The sequence below is a fragment of the Pyrus communis genome, chromosome 14, assembly GCF_041283825.1.
Source record: "Pyrus communis isolate YQ-2024b chromosome 14, ASM4128382v1, whole genome shotgun sequence".
Lineage (NCBI taxonomy): Eukaryota > Viridiplantae > Streptophyta > Magnoliopsida > Rosales > Rosaceae > Pyrus > Pyrus communis.
The window spans coordinates 25,324,549-25,346,989 of record NC_142578.1 but is presented as its reverse complement, the minus strand read 5'-3'; the positions used below and the strand labels follow the sequence as shown (position 1 = coordinate 25,346,989).

At 34.1% G+C, this 22,441-nt stretch overlaps 1 protein-coding gene across 2 annotated transcripts; it reads right to left on the bottom strand.

Moving 5' to 3' along the window:
• Window positions 1–12,342: 12,342 nt before the first annotated feature.
• Window positions 12,343–14,601, bottom strand: LOC137712699 (uncharacterized). 2 transcript variants are annotated; one of them, XM_068451833.2, is made up of 4 exons: window positions 14,109–14,601; window positions 13,243–13,353; window positions 13,040–13,120; window positions 12,343–12,746 (listed from the first exon to the last, which is right to left on the bottom strand). In XM_068451833.2, exons 1-4 carry the CDS (start codon window positions 14,361–14,363, stop codon window positions 12,672–12,674), a joined length of 522 nt encoding a protein of 173 aa, XP_068307934.1. In that variant the 5' UTR covers window positions 14,364–14,601; the 3' UTR covers window positions 12,343–12,671. The 2 variants fall into 2 exon arrangements, with proteins under 2 accessions (XP_068307934.1, XP_088540795.1); XM_088684669.1 differs by having other exon boundaries at window positions 12,343–12,755; window positions 14,109–14,590.
• Between the last annotated feature and the right edge of the window lie 7,840 nt (window positions 14,602–22,441).

Sequence of the window (22,441 nt, the reverse complement as noted above, 5' to 3'; positions counted from 1 at the left end):
CTTTAGTCTATAAAGAACGTGTAGCTTAAATGATTAAAAACATTTACTATTGTATCAAGATTTTGATTCAAACCTCTTCCTCTTTATATCACATAAATATGATTACAAAATAAAAATAAAAATTCGCTTCTATTTCCTTATTGATCGGTATAAAGCTCTCGCTTGCTTCTTGTACGATATTTGATTTGTTTAGATTAGAAGTAAAACTCATTATACGCTTTCTCGAATTACATAATTTTCCTTAAACTATTTAGCCGAGTACTAGCACGCGCGCATACAACACTCAAAATATTTAAAACATACAAACAAACAAATAATTCAAAAGACAACGTAGCCAAAAAATAACACCGTACATGCTGATATTAGGGTGAAAACAAGAAATGTGCACGCTGAAATTTTACCTTTCTGACCAAGACCCACTAAAACCAGCAAAACCCAGGTACCAATGGTAAAAGCTGTTCATCCTTTATTTTTTGGAAAAAAAACTAATAAAAATAGCTTTAAAACTTTGAATTTTAACGATAAGAACAAAATAAAGGGTAAAATAAATAATACTATGATTGACTTTTTAGTGTAAAAATATAATTTTTCGTTAAAATAAACAGTATCAGAAGTTTTTTGTTAAAGTTCCCTATTTTTGGACTAAAACTGTTCGGCCTTTTCCATACCATTTACAAAACTTCATCTCTCTCGTCTTTATATCCTAAATATTTAAATTCATATTACACTTCAATTCATTGGGAGTAGAGGAACTGGTCAATCTTAATAAGCCAATACTCCATGTACATATAGCATAATTAATTACAATTTACAACGCAGTTATCTTTAAGTTTAATTTATTAATTTACCAAAAGTATTTGTCCCACGACTCCCACCTTCGTATTTTATATCTTTACTTTATGTAGCAAGAATCTTCTGCTACATGAACATGTTTCATATAATATTCTCCTTAATTATTTGATTCATTGATAATTTAATCATTGCACTAATTCTTGTACAAGTGGGTCAAGATTAATTAGATTGACATAGCCAAAAGGTGTGAAAGATAATTGTGTTCTGGTGAAGAACCTAATCTGGATTCCGGACTTGCATGCGAGGAAATGATTGCAGTTTTTATCCTTTTGCCGAAAGCTCTCACTTATCAGTCATCACTATATATATATATAGATTCCTCTCTAGCTGTCTGTCTGATGAAAAAGCTCGAGTGTATAATTAGCAATCCAGTTTGATTATCCTCAGTGCTGTCCAGTTAGATCATCGATAATAATTACATATTTCCTTACATATGTGAAGATGCAGCTCAAATAGCGCTTTCTTTTTTCGGGATATGGTGACTAGCCATTTGCTGGCAGCTAGATAAACAATACCAGTCAATTAAATTCACTGTTGGACTTGCGGATTGACGTTTTATCGCCAAGCAGTTTAAATTAGTGAAAAATCGTGGAACTTATTCGCCTAAATTCTTATTCACAATTTTGAACAACTATTGGATTTGTTTGCACCTAAAATATAGTTTAAATTTGTGAATACTGTTGAATTTATTTGTACGTATGAGATATGGTGCAAATCGTCATAGTGTTTTTTTGAAATTATTTTACTATTCTATACCACAAGAACATCTTGCGATGCAGTTTCTTCGCAAGTCTGATTAATTTGAACTAATTAATTAGATAAACAGTTGGATCATCACATGATTTTGCAGTGTAAAACAAGCATTGTAGAACGTATATATTTTAAATATTTTCAAAAAGTTACGTTAGGGAAGATGCATGGGTTTCCTTCCCAATAAAATCCCTGCAAGTGCCCTAGTGTCGTGGATTGTCCTCTCGCTGCCACTCACGCAACTCACAACCCATAAATTAACTAGCAACTTCCATTATTGGTTGAAGGTAGCTAAAGTTAAAATATACGTGGGATTCATATTACTTTATACACATTGTCGAATTTATAGGGGACATGTAGGTATTTAAAAATGATTTGGACTCGAGAAATTTGAATTAAGTGAACGAGTAGTTTGATATTATGACAGCATACCATCAAGCAAGAGAACATTTAACCTAAAAATAAAAAAATAGAGAATATTTAAATTTTTGTTAAGTATTGTCTTTGTAGTAAGTCCAGAAATTTACATTGCATTATTTGCATGCCGTCTCAATTTATGCAAGTTTTGTGATGAGTTTTGTGTTCTTATTATAGCGAGTTTAAGTTGTCAAGTATACTTTCGTTAGATATGTCATGTTGTGCCGATTATGTCCATTGTCATATTGGTGGTTGAAATCCAGAGTTTTGTCCATGGTTGATTGTGTGTTCTTCTTTCAAGACCATATTAGCTCTTTTTAAAAATAAAAATAAAAAAAATTGATCAAATGGAGAATGTATACATATTTAGTGTTATTCTGAATCTTATAGTCTTTTGTACCAACCAAATTTGAACCGAAAGTCTCGATAAGAATTGGGTTGAACAATGCTCAACCCATCGATAAACAGGGTATGGGCGAGCTAAAACGGAAACAAAAACGTGGGTTTAAATATTTATATTTTTCAAGGTTGGTGGGAGTGATAGCGTAGTGGTGCATATATGTTATATGTCAACCAAATCCTTGTTTTTACTTGATAAATAGAAAAGGCATGTGGATGCTTAATCTTTTTGCTCACAAATTATTTATCAAAACAATGCGTCATGATTTCGACCAAAAAAAATTTCATGGCACCATTCTGTCGAGCATCTGTTGGGCATCTATCAAAATATACCAACATTCGCCAAAAGGTTGTGATGACATCCATTGATAACTGCTGTGTTTTTCTAGCATTTGCATCTATAAAGATGTGCCCAAGCTAACAGATTGTCAAGGACTGCCAATACTTTTTGAGTAAAGCATTATGTTGAGAATGTGGTGAGCACCATTGTGTTGCACAGATGAAAAAGGAAAAGACATGAGAAAGAAAGAAAATTGGAGAAAGAAGGTTGTAATTCAACGTTGTTCAGTCTCTCCTTAATTGGGGTCAAAGATAAATCTACCAATAAACATACATGGGGTTATGAAGCTGTTGGGGTCATGAGCAGCCATTGGCCCCAAAGTGACTTCGCTATTGTGTCAGATTAGATGGGAATTAATCATGAAAATATTACTTATTAGCATAACCGTTTATTTGCTCGACACATATAAATGGCTAGACGATAGCTAAATTAAATAAATAAATAAATTTCTAAAAATGATCTTTAAATGATGATAAAAAAAGAGAATAAATCGTTTGAATTATGATATCGTACGATAAGTAATACTACTTCATCATATATAAAAAAAAAAAATTAGAAGAATGACTACTCACATGTAATAGCCAAATATTATCCAATTTTCTACACTCAATTTGATGAAACTGTCGTTCACGCATGCATAACATGACACATTGAATCTCATGAGGTAAATTTCCTGCCCTTCTTATGGGACTTCTTTAGTCATTTGGATTATCCATTTTAATATATTTTAAACTCTATTTTTAACTTTTGATAGCATAGTCCTTCATCCATATTCGGAATCGAATCTCCTCCGGATCCAATAAAATTAAGTATGCTGAGTAGGTAATTTAGACCGTTGAAATTTGATTCAACGGCTACAAACAGAAGACTTTTTAAAAATTATAATAATTGCAACCGTTTGATTAAATTTCAACGGTCTAAATCCTCAGCAGTCTCAATATATATGGATAAAAGGGGATCCGGTTTCCCATCTTGGTACCAAGTTGCAACGTGGGTTACTATTGGTCCTTAAAATTAGAGGTCATTGACCTTCAAAATTTTGTCAGAAGTCTCAACATTATGTCTTGAGTCATCGACATTAACATATTTTCTATATCCACATGGGGCCCCCATAATTCCACAACCTAGTGCCTCCACGTAATACAGCCAAACACCGGGACGTCCATTTCGCACGTGTGGTCGCGGTGGAGGAACTCCGTCCACGTGTCAGATACGGTCGGATTTCTGTCTCCGTCCCTTGATGTGGACTGTATGAGGAGCTTCTCCTATTAGGTCAAACGACATTTGGTTTGCCCTCCTCGACGTGGCACTCTTTACATAGGATTCCCATGATTGCATTATTATTAATTATATCTCAATTTTCTTGAACCAACAAACCTCTATATTTCCTATTTCTATACCCAATTTGCATTCTCAAGATTTGTTTTTACCAGTGTCATGCAAGTTGATCATATTAACCATATATCATTTGATTACTAACTTTTTTCGTATATAGTAAGTGATTCAACTTTTAATTGAACCAAAGTAATTAGCAATAAAAATTCATATCTCTCGAGCTAGAACGTGGTTAACTTGGTAACAATACTAATATTGTGCTCATTAATAATGAGTCGTTAGACTATCTTTAAAAGAGATGTCAAATATGCCAAATAGGATTAAAAGACATTTTAGTGTTCTTCAATGGATATGTCATATATGGTGTGGCATGTGAATCATTTGACTTCTTACTTTCTAGTTGCCTTTTTTGACAGCAAACAAAGAAGAAGTCAAATATATTTAATTTAAATTTTAATGCATGGGTCCCATTAACAACCAATAGAATAAAATCTAAAACTAATTTTGATTATTTTTTAATAGTTAATATAACTCCAGATCCAATAAAATAATAAAATAAGTATTTGACACATCCATAGGGAAAAAAAATAAAAAATTTAGCACTTATATTCAATTTGTTACATCAGTCATCAAATAAAATTTTGACATACTATATTTGACATCTCCTTTGAATATACTTTTAGTGCTCTTTACTAGTATTAGAGTAGGACCCTGACACTATTTGATTACAACCATTCCAATTGTGAACAAAGACGTTGAGGGTCAATCTAATCACATATGCGAAACAATGTCTTACGTTTTTACAAAAGATTTCAATGCAACTAGTAGTAGAATATATTTTTTTATTCGGGCAAAGTGCAACCATTGTATAAAGGGGGCATTTAATTTCATTAAGCTTCTAATATGGAATATGTTTCAACTCGCCTCCTTACGTGTCACTTATCTTTAATGGACAACATGTTAAAGCAACTCTACTGGGGACTTCAAGGTTCTTAATTGGTGGTCCCAATAAGGTTCAATCGGGCTAGAGGATTAGTTCACTGTGATACCATGCAAATTTAGAGTCTATTGGCTCACTACTAATTAAGCAACATCATAGTGTTTTTAACTTAATCACTTGCAAAAACCAACAGATGTGAGGTTCTATACAAAAGATTTTGATGCTATTAGTAGTTGAACCATTGTAAAAGAGATTTAATTTCATTAATTTTTAAATGTGAGAAATGCTTTAACATGCTCCCTCATGTATGACCCCTCTCTAATGGGCCACATGTGAAGGCGCAACTCCACATTGCTAACCCTTTTTATTTGGAATTTGAGGATTTGATTTGGGTGTCCAAACTCGGGGGCTCCAAGGTTTGCAATTTGTGGTTCCAATACGGGTTCAGTCGGACCTAGAGGATTAGTCTTCTTTAGTACCATGTAAATTTTGAAAGACTGTCTTGGTCCACTACTAGTCAACACTGATAGTATTCTCAACTTAGTTACAAAAGACATTGATGCAATTAGTAGTAAAACCATTCAAACATAAATAATAAAAAAAAAAATAATTTCATCAAAAATTTTATGCGGGAAATGTTTCAACAGACCCATTGGTATATATAATGACCTTGCCTCTAAAATATTGACATAAACCCGCTAGTAATGCGTGCAAACATACTGAAGAATTGCTTTAATTATGTATGTTAAAGGTATATTTCATGGTATACAGTGTAACAACGTAATATCTTACCCACCTCGAGCTAAAAATCAAGATCTTGTTTCTCGATGTCAAATCACATTTTTCTCAGTCGATGAACATGGTGGTTTTGGAGTCGAGCCAAGCCCAAAAACGTATACGAACTTGCATGCATGCAAACCCTCATTTTTGGTCGCTCTAACGGGAGACATCGTATCTTCGTAGCAAGAAAAAGAAAGATCTATCTCTCTCTCTCTCTCTCTCTCTCTCTCTCTCTCTCTCTAAAGTTACGGGTTAAATTTGGATTGTTGGTTCTCTTCATCTAGTCATGAGGTGTTTCACGAATATGGATAATTTAATGTGTTTAAAACATTATGTACATAGGATTCTCCTTATGTCTGTACATACAGATTTATGATTCTCATTATATCGGTACATATTTATTCATGTGTGTGTGTGTGTATTGATCGATTGACCGTTCAATTGTCATGCGACAAAAATGAACATGTCGCGGCTGCATATTTGCCTGCATGGATCAAATATGCGACCAAAACATTTCATTAAATGATTAATTAAACTTAACTTTTGGATGTACTCCATATATATATATATATATATATAATAAATCCATTCTAATCCATATCTCTTGTGCTAATTATGCTCTTGTTATTGTATCATAAATAATATTGCTTACAAGAAACATCGTGGAGGCTTCATTTTAGGTCATGCTTGATCAAATTTCCACACTAGACAAAGGAATAATTGATATATATCCTCTTTAGACTAGAATATTATGGACGTCAATTATTAGACATTTGTCCATGTGTAGGTATGTTTGGATTCTAGACTTAGCTCTTATTTACTTGAGTGACTTATATTTCTCCATAAAGAGATTTGATGGATGGAAATGAATATGAAATTTATGAAATCGATGAGATCGATAATTAAACGAATATAGTGCTTCTTTGAATGTATAAATGGAGATGTTAAGTTATTATCGGTGGCTAACTGATTATGTTTTTACCAGCTTGGATGAGACCTTGGAGGCATCTTGAACAAATATAAAGTATCCTTATAAAAAATAAAATTAAAAACAAAAAGACATTTGGAGGAAGAATACTACAGAAAATAAAATAATTGTTAGCAACGAAGAAAATCGAGAAAAGTACTCGTAAAATATTCATATCTCAAGTCCTTCAAGTATCGCATTCTACTGTTGACCGAGCCATTTGCTTCATATTGTTCCTGTGAGAGAGTAATTTGCTTATCAACTGTGACAATAATACCTAACTTCTTGCGTCTTGAGAGAACCATGCTGATAGTAATTTTTACCACCAGTAAAAGTATGAATAAAAATACTTAAAAATACTTGTAAGAGAACAAAGTAGTTGTAGTATAAACAGCTCAAGCAATGTATTTAAAACAATTTATACAAAACCAAAGTCTTAGCTAATTATTTAAAAACAAAGATTGGAAAAAGTTGATTTTGAATTTAAAAATAATAAAAACGAATTTAATTAAAATGATTCAAGATATTAACAAAGTAAAGAAAACAAAAGAAAGCGTTTTGAAAACCAAATTGTAAAAGCCTAGAGTTCTGCCATCCTCTTAACAATCCTATGTAAATTTACCAATTACTTATGAATTACCCATGCAACTTTGAAGGTTAGGTCTTCCTAATGCATATTCTACTCGTGGTATTCAAGCTAGAACATATATCAAACATGCAATTCATCTGTGGTATTCAGATTAAATATAAACATGCATGACTCATTATATTTTGTGAAAACCCTTTGAAAAACCATGCAACCCCTAAGATATGGTATTCATCCTAGGTGAAATTACAACTATTAATCACAAGAAGCAATACTCAATCCCCTGGTGGTATTCCAACCGAATTGCATCTGATTACTTATTTAAACATCCTAATGGTAGCTAAGCATTAAGATATAGAAACAATTTAAAGCACAGTGATTAATAATTCAAAGTATGCATGCATAATATCATTAGCAATTAAATAAAAACTACATATTCATTCTAAGGTTCAAGGCATCGCCCTAGCAAACAAAGATTAGTTACGAACAACCATAAAACAAAATATTATTAAAAACATGGATAGAAAACACCTTGAAAATAAACTTGAATTGTCAAAAGCATTTCTCGAATTGGAATCACTCCAAAATTCATCCGTTTGATTACTTTTTGCTCCAAAGTAAGTCGAATGTCCTACATTGAAAATATATAACAAAGTATCAAAATTCTACCAAAATAACTAAGATTTGGGTAAAATATATTGTATAATATCGCCTCATCACATGCCATTCAGAAAATCCCATATTTTATGAAACATATCAACTGGGCCTACTACTAGTGTTGATCTTACTCCGTCCGCGGCGCCTAAAGAGTTCTATCCAGTGCATCCGATCACCGGGGATGGATGGGAATAATGTTTTCTCATATATGATGCGATAAAAGAACCCGCTGCCTAAAGTTTTGGTAATGAGTAATCTAATTCTGATGGTATGCAAGTACCATCATGTATGTGCAGTTCATCGAGTTCTTCGATTGGCAATCTTTTGTTGAGGTCGGTACATGAATAGTAGTTTCTCTTGACATTCCAAGTAATTGAGACCTCCAGATTGTTGGATTTTTAGATCGCCGGGCTTGTCCCCACTCTAACGACACCGATACTATCCCCAACTTTACCACATGCCTAATCTGTCAAGTGTAAGGTTTTACCACAAAAGACCTTGGTATTAGTTAGAGTATGATAATTCTATTTAAACCCATTGGCTTTCTTTGAACCCACCAATGTGGGACATTTAACACTCTCCCTCACGTGTAACCTCATTTAGTGGTTCACATATGGAAATCCACACATCGGTAATTGAAACTCAGAGGTTAGCTCCAATAGAGTCTAAACTTGTTTTCAATTTTTTTTTCGGAAGTGTCTTTTTAGGAACTCAGAGGCCAACTCTATGTTAAGAGTCCAAGCTTGTTTCTAAGCCCTTCCTGGTGACAAGCCTTTAGCTTGCACGTGCCCGAACCTGGCTCTGATATCATGTTGGATTTTTAGATCGTCGGGCCTGCCCTACTCTTACGACACTGATACTACTTTGAACCCACCGATGTGGAACATTTAACACTTGGAAAGCGATTGATCGTCTTGATGGACACCTTTTGATGTATCTTCTACCATCACACAAAGTATATAGGCGTCGTCGGTATAACTAGGTTCCAAGACTGGCGACATCTCCAACTGGATGATCAGAAAAAGCTTGTATTGTATGTACGAGACGGAGAGAGATGTGAAAAGCTTTTGCTTAATTGTGAGATATATATATTGCTGTCAAGTACTTTTCCTTTATATATATAGTTATGATCATGATATATCCATGTACTATTCCAACTAAAATTAGTTTTACACAAGAATTGTGGTTTCTTTTTGCACAAGTAATCATAGTATTAGTAGGAGTATTATGATCCTCCTGGTTAAAATACTCGACCATCTTTCTGAAATATAATGGAAAATAAAACTTAAATAATTTTGAATTTAAAATTGTGAAAAGAAATACCACAACGATGTTGGAGTGTGGGAACTTGGTTAAGTCACACAATGAATCATGTATCGAACTTGCTATTTATAAAAATCAAATTTAAGATCTCTCACCAAGACGTAAACCTAAATACCCACTTGTAACCCAATGGACTCAATCCACCTGAATACTTGAATGTTTCCTTCATTTCGTTTTGCCCTTATGTTTTTTAATTAGGCCCATTCAATTTCCTTATTAGCCCACCTATAGCCCCATTTACTTAGGGTACAATGCTTGTCAATCCAGTCCGAAGCCCAAACAATACCAAACAAGCCCTCATCAAGAAAAGTCCAATGGGGGGAGAAAAAGGATGTGTACATCTTTGCAGACAAGGAATAATCTGGAAATTCTACATTGGGAGAGATTTTTTAGTGTGATTAAAACACGGTACAATACAATATAAGGTATTATACAATTATAAATGATATGTGGCATACCATTCTGTGTTATGGTGACAATGAAACAACAATGTTGTCCCCTCTCATGAAAACACGTTACGTAACTTATGCTTTTGGTACTTATTTTACATACGCCATAATCATGTGGTCAACTAACTAGTTTTTGGTTTTATCTTTTTCGAGTTAGGTGAACCATCTATTTTGGTGTATAGCGACGGCTAACTTAGCGTGCTCCATCTGCTTGAACTATATAAATAACTAACACCCTCTTGCTTATACAATAAGGAGAATGCTGTGGACCATATCAAGTTGTCAAACCCTACCTACATGTTGTGTATTAATGGTGGATTGATAGTTTGATACAAAAGGATTGAGACCCTTCATACAAATAATTATGCATACAACGTGTGCTTGTGGATAACGATTGCTTAACGAAAAATTATTGTATTCGCTATATAATCGGCACACGCAAATACTCACCAATTAGGCGGACTCATTCAAAGGCAAGGTTGCGCACTGACCACTCAAACTCCTAAAATTTTCATACTGGATCAATTTTTACCCTTCGGTAGTTAGGAAAGGCAGAATGGTGCGCGGCTATAAATCGCCTTATCTGCTAAAAAGCACCAATCATTTTTGTCTTTTCACCTCCTTTTCAAACTCATTTCACCCACATTCACACACATCACTCAATTTTTTTTTCAACCCAACTTCCTTAATCCCGCGGGTACTATCATCAATAAGACCCACCTGCCAAGATACTTAGCAAGAACACCATGTTAAGCTTTTATGTACGCCCAAAAAAAAATTTAGAATCCGCCGCAGCTTACTTCTAATACGACATTATTGTTAGTATTAACTAGAATCTTATCTTGTATCATATAACCAGACAGTTGTAATCTATCTTTGTTATCCAATTATTTAGTTTTCTTGCCGAAAATTTTGGTTGACTTATGAAATAAAGTTCGTATTATTGCGTGACAATTAAGATTTGGCATTATCGGATGATTATTTTTGTGCATAGCTTATGAAAATAATTGTATTAATTTAATGTATTTCCTAATCCGACAAACCAACATTTCAAAAGTACACTTATACCTAATATCTAAGATGATCAAAGTTGCTAGCTGGTCTCCTAAAGCGTTTACAAACTTGTGAAACTTTGATGAGCAGAATCCTAGAAAACTTGCACGAACATACATGGGTGTATACACTTATATGTTCGTCTCTCTTTTTACATGGTGCATTACATGAAAAAGTGACAGATTACATTTGTAACATGTAAATATTTATGTGCAAAAAATGAACATAAAGTCGTGTAAAAACACAATTAGTCTTATAAATACTAGGGCTCGTTTGAAAATAATATAAAATGACTAAAAGTGTTTTTGATGAAAATGTTTTTGGAACTAATCATTAGTAAAAGTGTAAGTGAATCCTGAAAAATGAACTTCAAGTGCTTTCTTGAAAAACACAACTGATTTTAAAATGTGTTTAGTAAAAATATTTTTGGAATCAATTCTTAGTAAAAGTGTAACCCAATTAACTGATACTTTTTACAGAAAGTACTTTAATATTTTGAAACCGAAAAACATTATCTTTAAAACAAATTTTAATAATTTTAAAAACACTTTTAAACGAGTCATTTCATTTAAAAAAATATGTTTTGAGTCCCTTGTTTTCTGCTAAATTTAACCCAATTAACAATTAGCAAGTGCTAAAGCAGATGAAAATTTTCTTTTTCTTGAACCAGCTTTTGACCTTAAAAGCAAAAACAAAACCGGATACGTGTAAGTAGGACCTGCTCGTTCCAGAAATTGCAGCCATCTTCATGATTACAGCGATGACAAAAGTTGAAAAAGTGATGTCATTTCCACTCCTCAGATGCTTCAACCTATGCTTGTATTTCTGGGACGAGGTCCATGCAGGTTGACATGAATCTAACCGTTAGGTTATTTGCGAGAAGCTTCCATTTGAGAATTTCTACATCGGTGTATGAGATGCATTGATATTTTGACGGTAAAAAATATCAAAATACAACAATGTATATCAAGTTATGTGATACATCAGTGCATTATAGAGTTGTCTTCAAGCCCTAGTTTTTCCGCGCAATGTGGTTTTTTACACACATTACCATAACGTAAATTGTTGCCTGATGAATGTGATATGATATGTACGCCAGTTAAATCTCAAAACGTAAACTCATCAAACTATAATTAATGTAGTGGCAATGCTTGAAAGATCGTGAGCTAAATGCACTCTTTCAACCAACTAGTAACAAAATAAAAAACACAACCAAAGACTAATCATCTATAAAATAGCATCACCAATACATGCGTTATAATATGAGTAGACGAATACAATATTCATCATAATTCCACGTATTATAACATGAGGATCAGTATACCACATCCCTACGTTCTGTATCCGACGATAATCCCTCGTTTCTTTGGAAGACTTTGCGAGCGAAATGTACTGTATTTTGATCCCAAAATCACTCAATAAACTTTACATTATTACAGAAATAGTATGGCCCTTGAAAACCATTCAAAACTAAAACAATGAATGAGAAAAAAATTCAAAGAAAATTAAAGAACCCCACATTACACTAGGAAGTAGTCTAGAAGAGACGTTACGCAGTGTTTGGATACATGGAAAAATGGCAAGGAAAATGCAAGGCCGGATGCTTTTAGTTACAAACCTGTTTAAATTTAAGAGGGTATTTCCTGCCTAAATCAGCTAAAAATGTTATTACCAAACACTAATTAATGAAACAAACCAACTTAGAAATTACACCGAAAGCCAATCACCACCCATATATGTAAACATTGAAAAAAGTCACCTTAAATACATCATCACACAAGCCTAATCAGGATCATCAGTTACCCGCATAGGCCACAGTTTCTTCACTGTAACAAATCTACGTTCTTGCTCAGCTCCTCCAGCTTCTTCATCCTCAACTTCTCACTTTCGGTAACCAGCTGCATCAAATGTAACGCAACAACAAAACAATCTCAAAACGTTGAAATTTTACAAACAACACTTGGTATGCTTTTAGTAAATCGAAGTATAAGAACATTATAACTAGTATCGGTTGCAAGAGTATGGACGGGCTGAGCTCCTAACCCAAATTTTAAGACTGGTGATCTGTCAAAGCAGGCTCAGCTCAGCTGTGCTCACTCTAACTCCGAACTGGTCAGACGGGGTTCAAGTTCAACCCGTCCAAGAGCTACAACCGTAGCTACGACAAGTAAAAACAGTTCATCAAACTAACCTCCATTAGCTTTGTGATAAGCTGCACTTTTTCCCTGTTCTTTTCATTGAAAGCCTCGAGTGCATCTCTGTATTCCTTTTCCTGTGACAAGTTACGAACCCAAAATTCATCACGAACACGCACCAATCGACGCACAATTGCATATACATAGCTGTAAACATTAACACCAAAATGTGGTTATTATAAAATCCAAGATGTGTTACCTTCTTCTGGCAGGTATGCCCTAGTGGCTTTAACTCTTTGTTAATCGAATCGATCTTCTTACGAACTTGTGAAACTTCCTTTCTCATCGGATCTGCAAGCCCTTCAAGCTCCTGGAAGTTCCGTAATTTAAGACAAAAGGGGAAATTAAAGAGTTAAAACAAACTTGCAAAAACTTTTTACTACGACTTCTCCATTAAACATCTACTAATTACTAGCAACCGATTCAACGGCTATATTTCCAGTTTAACCAACAGAATACGAAGCACATGGGATACAGATATTTTCAACAAGGCGTCCTTGGACTTATATTGTTGTCGCTGACATAAACAAATGACTAAATAAAACCTGACTATTTGACAAATTTGAGGGTTTTGAGAGACAACAGAATCTGTTTTTGCCATTTCAAAAATTTTAACCTTCGTTGTTGAAAATTCTCAGATAAATTTCAGATTTTGTTGCGGAGAGAACCCCAGATTCACTCTGTTAGATGAGACAAATAAATAATTTGATACACTTTGTGGAAATTGGTAAAAAAAAATGGAATTACTTCCATCAAAGTGTTCATAGCCACATTAAATTCACACCCTTGTAAACCCATAAACCCAAAATCCAAAAAAAAAATTTTGCTGAAAAAACCCCAATTTAATGTAATTTCCTGTTCTGGAGATCTAGTTTTTTCCACCAACTTTTGTCACCCAGAATTTTCAGAAAGTTAAATTCCCTTAAAACCCCACAAATTTCTTTTGCATAAAATCATTTTTAACCCTTTAATTTAGCCTAAAAATACCCAAAAAAAAAAAGTAAAAAAAAAAATCATGGTTTAATTAGCAAAAACCTTGTTTTTTGGGTTTTAAAGAGCACAAACCTCACGAATAGTGGCCAAACGCTTGGTCTCCTCTTCAACCCGACCCAACTGAGCCTGAACCTTCTCTCTGACCTCCATCTTCTTCCTCTCGATCTCCTCCTCTTTGGCTCTGAAAGTGGAAAGCGCCGACCTTGACATCTCCTCGTCCTCCTTCGACATGTTGCTGTTGAAGCTGAGGCTTCCGGCGGAGTTCTGCACCACCAGCTGCTGCTGCTGCGGCTGAGCCGCCGACTGAGACTGTTCCGTCTGCATCATCTTCTCTTCAACCGCCTCTACTTCCTCTTCACAAAATCAAAAACCAGCCCTTTTTGTGAAATTCTCTATATTTTCTTATCTCTTTCTCTTTTGCTTTTGCTTTTGGAATGATGGGTTTTGAAATTTGTGGTGGAAGTGCTCTGTTTCTATTTTTTTTTCTGCTCTGTTTTTTTTTTTTTGCAGAGGTTATGAATGGCTGAGGCTGGGAGCTGAGAGGCTGGCGTTAAAGGGTTTTAAAGCGTCAAGCCAACAGCTAATTGTGTTCTTTACATAAACCAACAAAAAATAAGAATAAAAGATTAAAGAAAAATAGTAATTAAAATAATAATCTAAACTATTTAATACAAAACTCTTTTTGTCAACAAAAAATAATAATAATATCAAATTAATCTTGTCAACATAACTAAAAAATAATCAAAATAAAAATTATGAAAAATATAGTAAGGATGATGTTGTTCACACATCTTTTTACTTCTTATGCATCATTTCTAATTTTCATCCATCCAATAAAATGAATAGAAAAAAATCAATGATAAAAAAATTAATAAGAGCGTATAAAAAGTAAAAATTAGTGTGTGAATGACACTAATCTATAATAAATTAAACACAAAATTATTATTATTATTTTAAAAGCCTCACTAGCTACCTAATTGTATCATTTCTTTTCTATGTTTCTTTCTCAAATAAAATAAACTTTTAGTGAAGAAATAATTATTCAGAAATAATCACTAAATATATGAATAACCTCTTCAACGACATAAAATCATTTAAAAGTCGTCACTTGTCACAAAAGAGATGTAGTAACATTTTATGTATTTTTTCCTATATAAAATTATTTTTTAATTTTTAATACATTCATAATATGTGTACAATTATTAATAAAGATTAAAAAAGAAAAAAGAAAAAGAGAATGAAAAAATTAGGAAAAGAATTTGGAGAAAAATGCTTTTAGTTGAAATGACCCAAAACCGCCAACAACTGATAAAGACGGGGGTGTGTGTGTGTGTGTGTGGAATTCTTGCTTTACTGAAAGAAATGGGGTGTTGGCTGAAATATTTTTTAAAAATGAACTTATCTCTGCCCGTTTGTGTAAGCCCCCACACCCAACCCACCTGCCCTGAATCCCTCTTGAAATTTCAAAATTCTGTCGAATAGTATTTCTCCACACTTATAAGTAAAAGATTTTATATTCGATTCTCGTTAATGATGAATTTGAACCACGTTATTCCTAGTATATTATGAGGCTTAGTCCACTTCTCCACTTTTTAAACGTAGATAATCTCATTGATTAAAAAAAAAAGATTTTTTTTTACCTTACTCACAAGTTGTAGTAATTTCTAAAAGAAGTACAAATTGTCCCATCTCTTAGACTCTTACACTATGATATTTTCTTATGTTGTAGTTTTGTACATTAATAAAGATTCTAGAGTTTTGGATTTTATATCTGAGGTGTAGACATTCTCTGATTATTTGTATCACAAATCGGATTATCTGTAATTATTTGATTGTCTGTATTTTTATTTCTGCTTTATCTAAGAAATGGTTATGAACTTATGAGTAGTGAATTGCTCTGGTGAATGGCGCACCCATCTTCAAAGCTCTGTGCCCGGGGTTAAAATCCTCCCCCCTCCCCCTCACTGTCTCTTGTAGTAATATCCCTGCGATCAAAAAAATGAAAATATACTATGTTATGACCGTTCAAACTTGAAATGCATTATAATAGCCATGTTATATACACTCTTAATGTAAAAGTCTGGTGTTGTTTAGTCTTCGTAACATAAAACAAAGTGGTTCACGTAAAGTTTCTTAATATCTCATATGTGGAATTCACAGTGAAACGATTTATTATTGTTCATCATTGTACATGTAATTGTCTAAGATGGATGAGCACATATTTTAAGTTGTACCAATGTCTATGGAGCTAAAACCTAACCCCATATAACGCATGTAAGGTCTCTGTCGTTGTCTCAAATTCATGTGCACGGCCAAAAACGCTTGTATCCAAAAGTACAGCCATGGGAGTACAAATACAAGTTTCAGGCCTTTTATTTACAATTTTCTTTTACTTATTTGTATCAGAAAATTATTTATGCACATCATTTTTCTCTTTATGTACATCACTGTTTATTTTTGTTGATTAATTCTTCTTTATTTTGTTCGATCGAAAAGTCCAAAATAAATCAAAACGTGCATAAAAAAAAACAGTGTGAAAATCATTTTGCTTCGTATGAAACATAGCAAGATGAAGTTGTTACTTTCCAATCGATGTTGCAAATGTTGGTAGACGGACAACTTCAACCTAACCTTTTAGGGTTAACTCATTCACATGGGCTGCACGCAAGGCGCATAATGCGTTGGTAAAAAGAGAACATCATCATACGTGCATGCGTTTGAGTGTCAAAATATATTTAGGTTGGTCATTCTATTTCCATCGACCATCTTTTTTGGCAACTTCAAGCTAACCATTCATCCTTCATTGCAACAGCAATCCATATAGCTTAGTTGGTTATGAGTGTTCACATGCAAACTCGAGATTCAATACTTTTAATATGTTGAGTGTTTCTTTACTTTTCAGAAGAGTGACGTTATTTGTACCATATATATGTTATAATCATGAGAAATATGGTCGCTAATACCCCAAATGCTAAACTAATCAAATTTACGAGAAGATGACTGACACTCTGTCACAACTAAGTGGCTTAACCTATGTTTGCATAGCGACAAGACTTGTTAAACTAAAGAAACCATTTTATGTACTATTGAGAAGCAAATCTCAACAACAAAGAGTGGATACATATATAAGAATTCCAAAAGTGGTGAGAGAAGTAAATGGGGAATTTAAGCCCGTCCCTTTCCCTTGAGGACAGCCAGAGCCAGGGTGCTTAAGACTAAAGTTTGGTGTGGAGTGGACAGAAAGGGTCACCTACAAACACACACACACTGACTGCAACCGATAAAAAAACCAGCGAGGCTGACAGAGAGGCGTATGAGCCAAGGCAAAAAAGTTTGGACAACCAAGCCACATTGACGGCAGCTTCCCTACCCCCTCCTTTTGACAATCTCACCTCCTTTCCGTTGTGGGATATGGCCCCTCAAACCCTAGAATCTCCCCCTATTTTCGCCCTTTTCTCTTTCTTTTAATTCAATAAATAAACATTTGTTCTTTTTCCTTTGGGTTATGTAGTCTCGCTTTAGGTGAGTTTTGTAGTTTTGATATAGCTAGGAGAGTTTAATGTTCTAGTTACAGACGATATGAGTTCTTAAGTGTGATTTCTTTACAGATATATCGTGTTATGTCGATTTGTGGCTAATCTATACTTACGGTTATTGTCATATTAGTAGTGTATCGGAAATTTAATCTATAGTTGGTTGTGCGTTATTCTTTCCGGATTATGTTAGCTCTTTTTTTTGAGATTGGTCACCGAAAATATATTTGGTCATATTTAGTTTTCTAACTCTTATTTTACTTTGTATGATTGAGTCAAGACGTCCTTTAAATATTCCAAAATGACCTAATCTATTGCTAATGGATTTTCTCCTTTATTTTTCTGCTTTCCTTTTTCTCTCTTTGTGGAGGGGACCGACCAACTCCCTAATTCAACATTTGACAATTTCAAAACCCTAGAAACTAATCTCATTACAAAAAAACATGATATCTGAGTTCAACGGTCGAGATCATTAGACTGAATCCATGATGAGGCTGTGGAATCTCATTGGTGGGGTCCCAATCCAAATGGGTGGGTGATCAGTGCACCCATTAGCTTACCAAGCATGCCTAGTTGTCGAATTCTTAATCATGATTAGTGTTTGATTAATCAAATATTAAGAAAAGACGGCAACTTTTACCAAATGCCAGCATAAACAAGCTTCATTAAGCATTTTCAATGATTTGGGTGTCTGAGTTTTTCATATTTTTGCAGAGCGGCTGTTATGTTTTGTTGGTTTTCTCAAACTATAAAATGTTGCAGTATTTTACAACATTTAGTTGTTTGTCTTGTGTTTCTGTCACTAATCTGAGAATCTTCTGTTGGGTTGGCAGTTATTTGCCAACTGTTTTTTGAGGTAGATTCCCACTCTTTCTGTTTTTTTTCTCTCAGGCTGTGACTATTTGCACTGTCAGTTAAATTGGTTCTTAATTTAGACAAAGAGGTATTAAGTATTCGTTAATTTTCTTCCTATTGTGTTTGGCTTTTGGTTTCTTGTAGCTTTTTATGGGTTGATTGGCGGTTCAGTTTGGAATCTTGGCTTAACGAAATTAAGAAGGCACGTAGCGGAAAATTTCGGTAGGACAGCAAGTTTCTTTTTTGACTCCATTCATTCTCACGAATACGCACTTTATGTAATTTGATTAATTTGACTTCGTTTGTAATAACACGATAGCTTCTTATTGGATGAATGATGAAAATCTGATTACGTGACACTCTAAGAGAGAATGCCTCATTCGACGGTTGGACCAACTTGTATAAGTTGACCAAACATTTGACGCTATTTTTGGTGTGGAAATATTCAAAATTCTTCCATTCTCTCTAGAAGAAGAAGACCAAGTCCATACTCCGTTATTCTCTAAAGTGACATTTGGTCAAGTGGAATGGATGTTAGAATAGAAGAAGAAGCATTCATCTTATTCTAATGTTGCTAAGATATCCTACATGACTTTAATACTTGGGCACCGACTATGATGTGTGCCTAAGAATCTCGAGTCCCATAGTTGGATTATGATATCAACCTCAAGACCTCGAATCAAATCTCCAGAAATCAAACTCTGGAATTTAAAAAAGTTGAACCTCATGCACGACATGTATCTGAACATTAGGGTTTTAGTCTCGGACTAAAACCCTAAACCGTACGGTTGGTTACTCATTAGAGGGATCAAACACCGAACTATCATAATCCTAACACAGTAACTCACCTTCCCTCGTAACTTGAGCTAACCTTAAATGATAATGGTACCACTAGTTTCCACCCGAATAATATAACATATTTCAATCTCATTCTCATTTTTCTACAATTAGATGTCATCAGTGGCGGATCCAGGAATTTAACCTTGTAGGGTCTTAGGGCTGGTTTGGTATTGCTGTGCTTTGAAAAAAAGCTGCTTCTGTTGTGCTGTGAAAAAAAACGGCTGTGAAAAAAAGCCAGCAGAGTGTTTGGTAAACTTTTTTATGAAAGTGCTTTTGGAAAAAAAAGCAGTATGATAGTGTTTGGTAAACTTTTATGTAAAACAGCTGTGACTGTAAAATGACCAAAAAGGGTATAATACTAGATGTGCCATTAATTTAATTTTCTTAACCAATAAAGGTGAATTACTAAATATACTTTATTTGTAAAACAAACATATTTATAAACTTTATCTTAAATATTAATTAGTATGACAAACTACTTCAATTGAAATATTTTAGACTGAATAGTTAGAATTCATTAGTACAATATTGTTAATGTACTTAAAAGTCTAATTAGATACATTCATCAAATTTTATTATTAAATTTAATCAAATACTAATATTTTACCTTTTTTCTTCTTTCTAGAATCATCTTCTTTCAACTTTTTTTTCTTTGTTCGACATCTTCTCTCTATCTAAACCTCTCTTTTTCTCCGCCCACTGTTTACCTCTCTTTTCTCTGTACCTCTGTCTTCTCCCATCTTCCTTTTTTCTTCCGATCCACCTCAAATTACTCTGGCCTCCTTCTTATTTTTTAAAGTTTGAAACTTTGTATTTATTTTGTTTTGCCTCAAAGAAAACGGCATGGAGCGGGTGCTGGAGCTGCGGGTAATTGGAGCGAGCTAAAACTTTGTATTTATTTTGGAATTGAGGGCTCGAGGACTTTCTAGGAGAGGGCACAGAAGTGCTTAGGCTTAAAGCTGTGGTGTGGCGTTGGAGAAAGAGGTGCAGCGACGGCGGTTGTGCGGAGAGAAACGAAAAAGAGGAGGAGGAAGAGGTGCAGCGGCGGGAGGGAAGAGGGTTTTTTGTGATAGAGAAAGAGAGAGTGCAGAGTGTAGGATCGGGAGAAGGAGAAAGGAGAAAGGAGGGGGCAGTTTTGGTAAATTGAAAAAATTCATTAATGGGTACTGTAGCTCCGCGTTTTGGAAAAAATAAGCGGCTTCTGGAAGCTGCAAAATGCAGCTTCCACTTTTTGGCACTTTTTGGCTTTTTTTCATGTGAAACTTTAAAATTAAGCTGTTTTGGGATGTTTACCAAACACCAAAATTCTTACCAGCTTTTTTTCATGGTAGCTTTTTTAAAAAGCACCTCAACCCCAAACTGGGGCTTAGTGTAATAGATCCAAGTGCGCACAACGCCCAAAATTTTCAGTTTTTTCGTTGAGGTATATAGTCGAGCTCTTAGTGGGCATGTTGTTATCTTTCTAACAGCTTCAAAGGCTAAGGCCAAGCATCACCTGCCAAGGTGTCCTGCCAGGGCTTGTCCCAAGGCCTACTCATGCTGAATTCTGTCTAATAGGCATTTCATCAAACAGTTTGTGGACGTTCTGAGGTCCCATATTTACAATTAAGTCATTCATATCGTCTTTGGATTACATGAACCATATACAGAAAAAACTAGGGATATGTTTGGGATTGGCCTGGAATGGGTAAGAACCGTTTTGTAAGCAAACTTTTATTACGTTTCACAAAAAACTTTCAAAAAAATGCTTATGATAAGAGGCAATCTCAAGCACTTGAATTTTTTAACAAAATTTTGATGTCTCTGGCAATATCGCTTCTAATGGAAGCGCTTGTGATCCAAAGCAATCTCAAACATGCTCCAAATCAATACGTTAGTTATATACAAACCAAATGGATGTACGTAGGCATGAAAAGCCCTTTTGTATTTGTATATGAGGAACGTTGGAGTGGGAGGACCGCAACCAACAAGGAGATGCAAGTAGGCATTGCCCATATCACAACAATGACAAAAGATATTCGTGTGTCTTCTTTCCTACTGCTTTTGTTCTATAAGAATCTTATCAATTTGTTGAATGTATGAATCTCAGTATTATTAATATATGTATTAATCCACTATGTCATATTCAAGGGAAAGGATCCTCTCCGGCTTCCTTTTATCTAAATTCTCCGAATTTCTAGGTTACCTACAAACCTTACCTCGAGCAAGGTCGTGAAGCCATCACAGCTTCTTCTCCTTCCTCGAATAAGGTCGTGAAGCCATCTATTCCATATATCAAACACCTACAATTGTTATCACTTATATATAGGCATAGGAAGCAAATTATTGTAGCTTAAAAAATCTTTAAAATTTTGTAAAAATCATAAGGCTTCACCATAGCATTTTTCCTAAACTTTAATTTAGTTGACTAAAGCAATGCGCTTCCCTTTCTGTAGTCTAATCCGCATCTCCCCTCTTATATTGTAGAATATCCTATCATATGTTAGAAGAAAAAAAATGTAGGCTTCACCATATATATATATATATATATATATATTATATATTCGACTCATAAAACACAAAATTATAAAAACATAAGTTTAAACAAGTTGATTCCAGCAGCGTACTTCATCTTCTATGTCCAAATTCTAATCATCCTCCTAATAGTATAAATGAGTTTAGTGCAATATTTTATCCTTTGTCAAACCCTAAAAAGAACAGAAAATAATGAAAACATTATTCCGTAAATTGTGGGGACAAAGATTTCGTGCTTGGCAATACAAGTATCTCTGCTGAATCTGTATTAATCTATTCCATCACTATCAAAAATATACATTATTATTTTGGAGCCTGTCAGTTTCCAATCATTTGAGGTTTATTGTAATCTCTAACCTTCAGCCTATTAATGCACACAAAATTATACGTTTAGCTTTTTAACCGTCAAATCTTGATTTTCGTATTTTTAAACAAATATACAACGATTAAAAGTTTGGAGTACGTTCGTCTGGTACAATTTCCTTGGCCAATAGTATAAATATATACATACACACATTCCTTATACGATATATGTATGCTACTTCCCAATGAAACCTCATGATAAATTTCAACTATCGAAATTGTCTATATGTTAGTCCCTAGTTATGTTCATATTTCTAACACGTGCAAATAATAATAATAATAATAATTCGCTAGACAAAA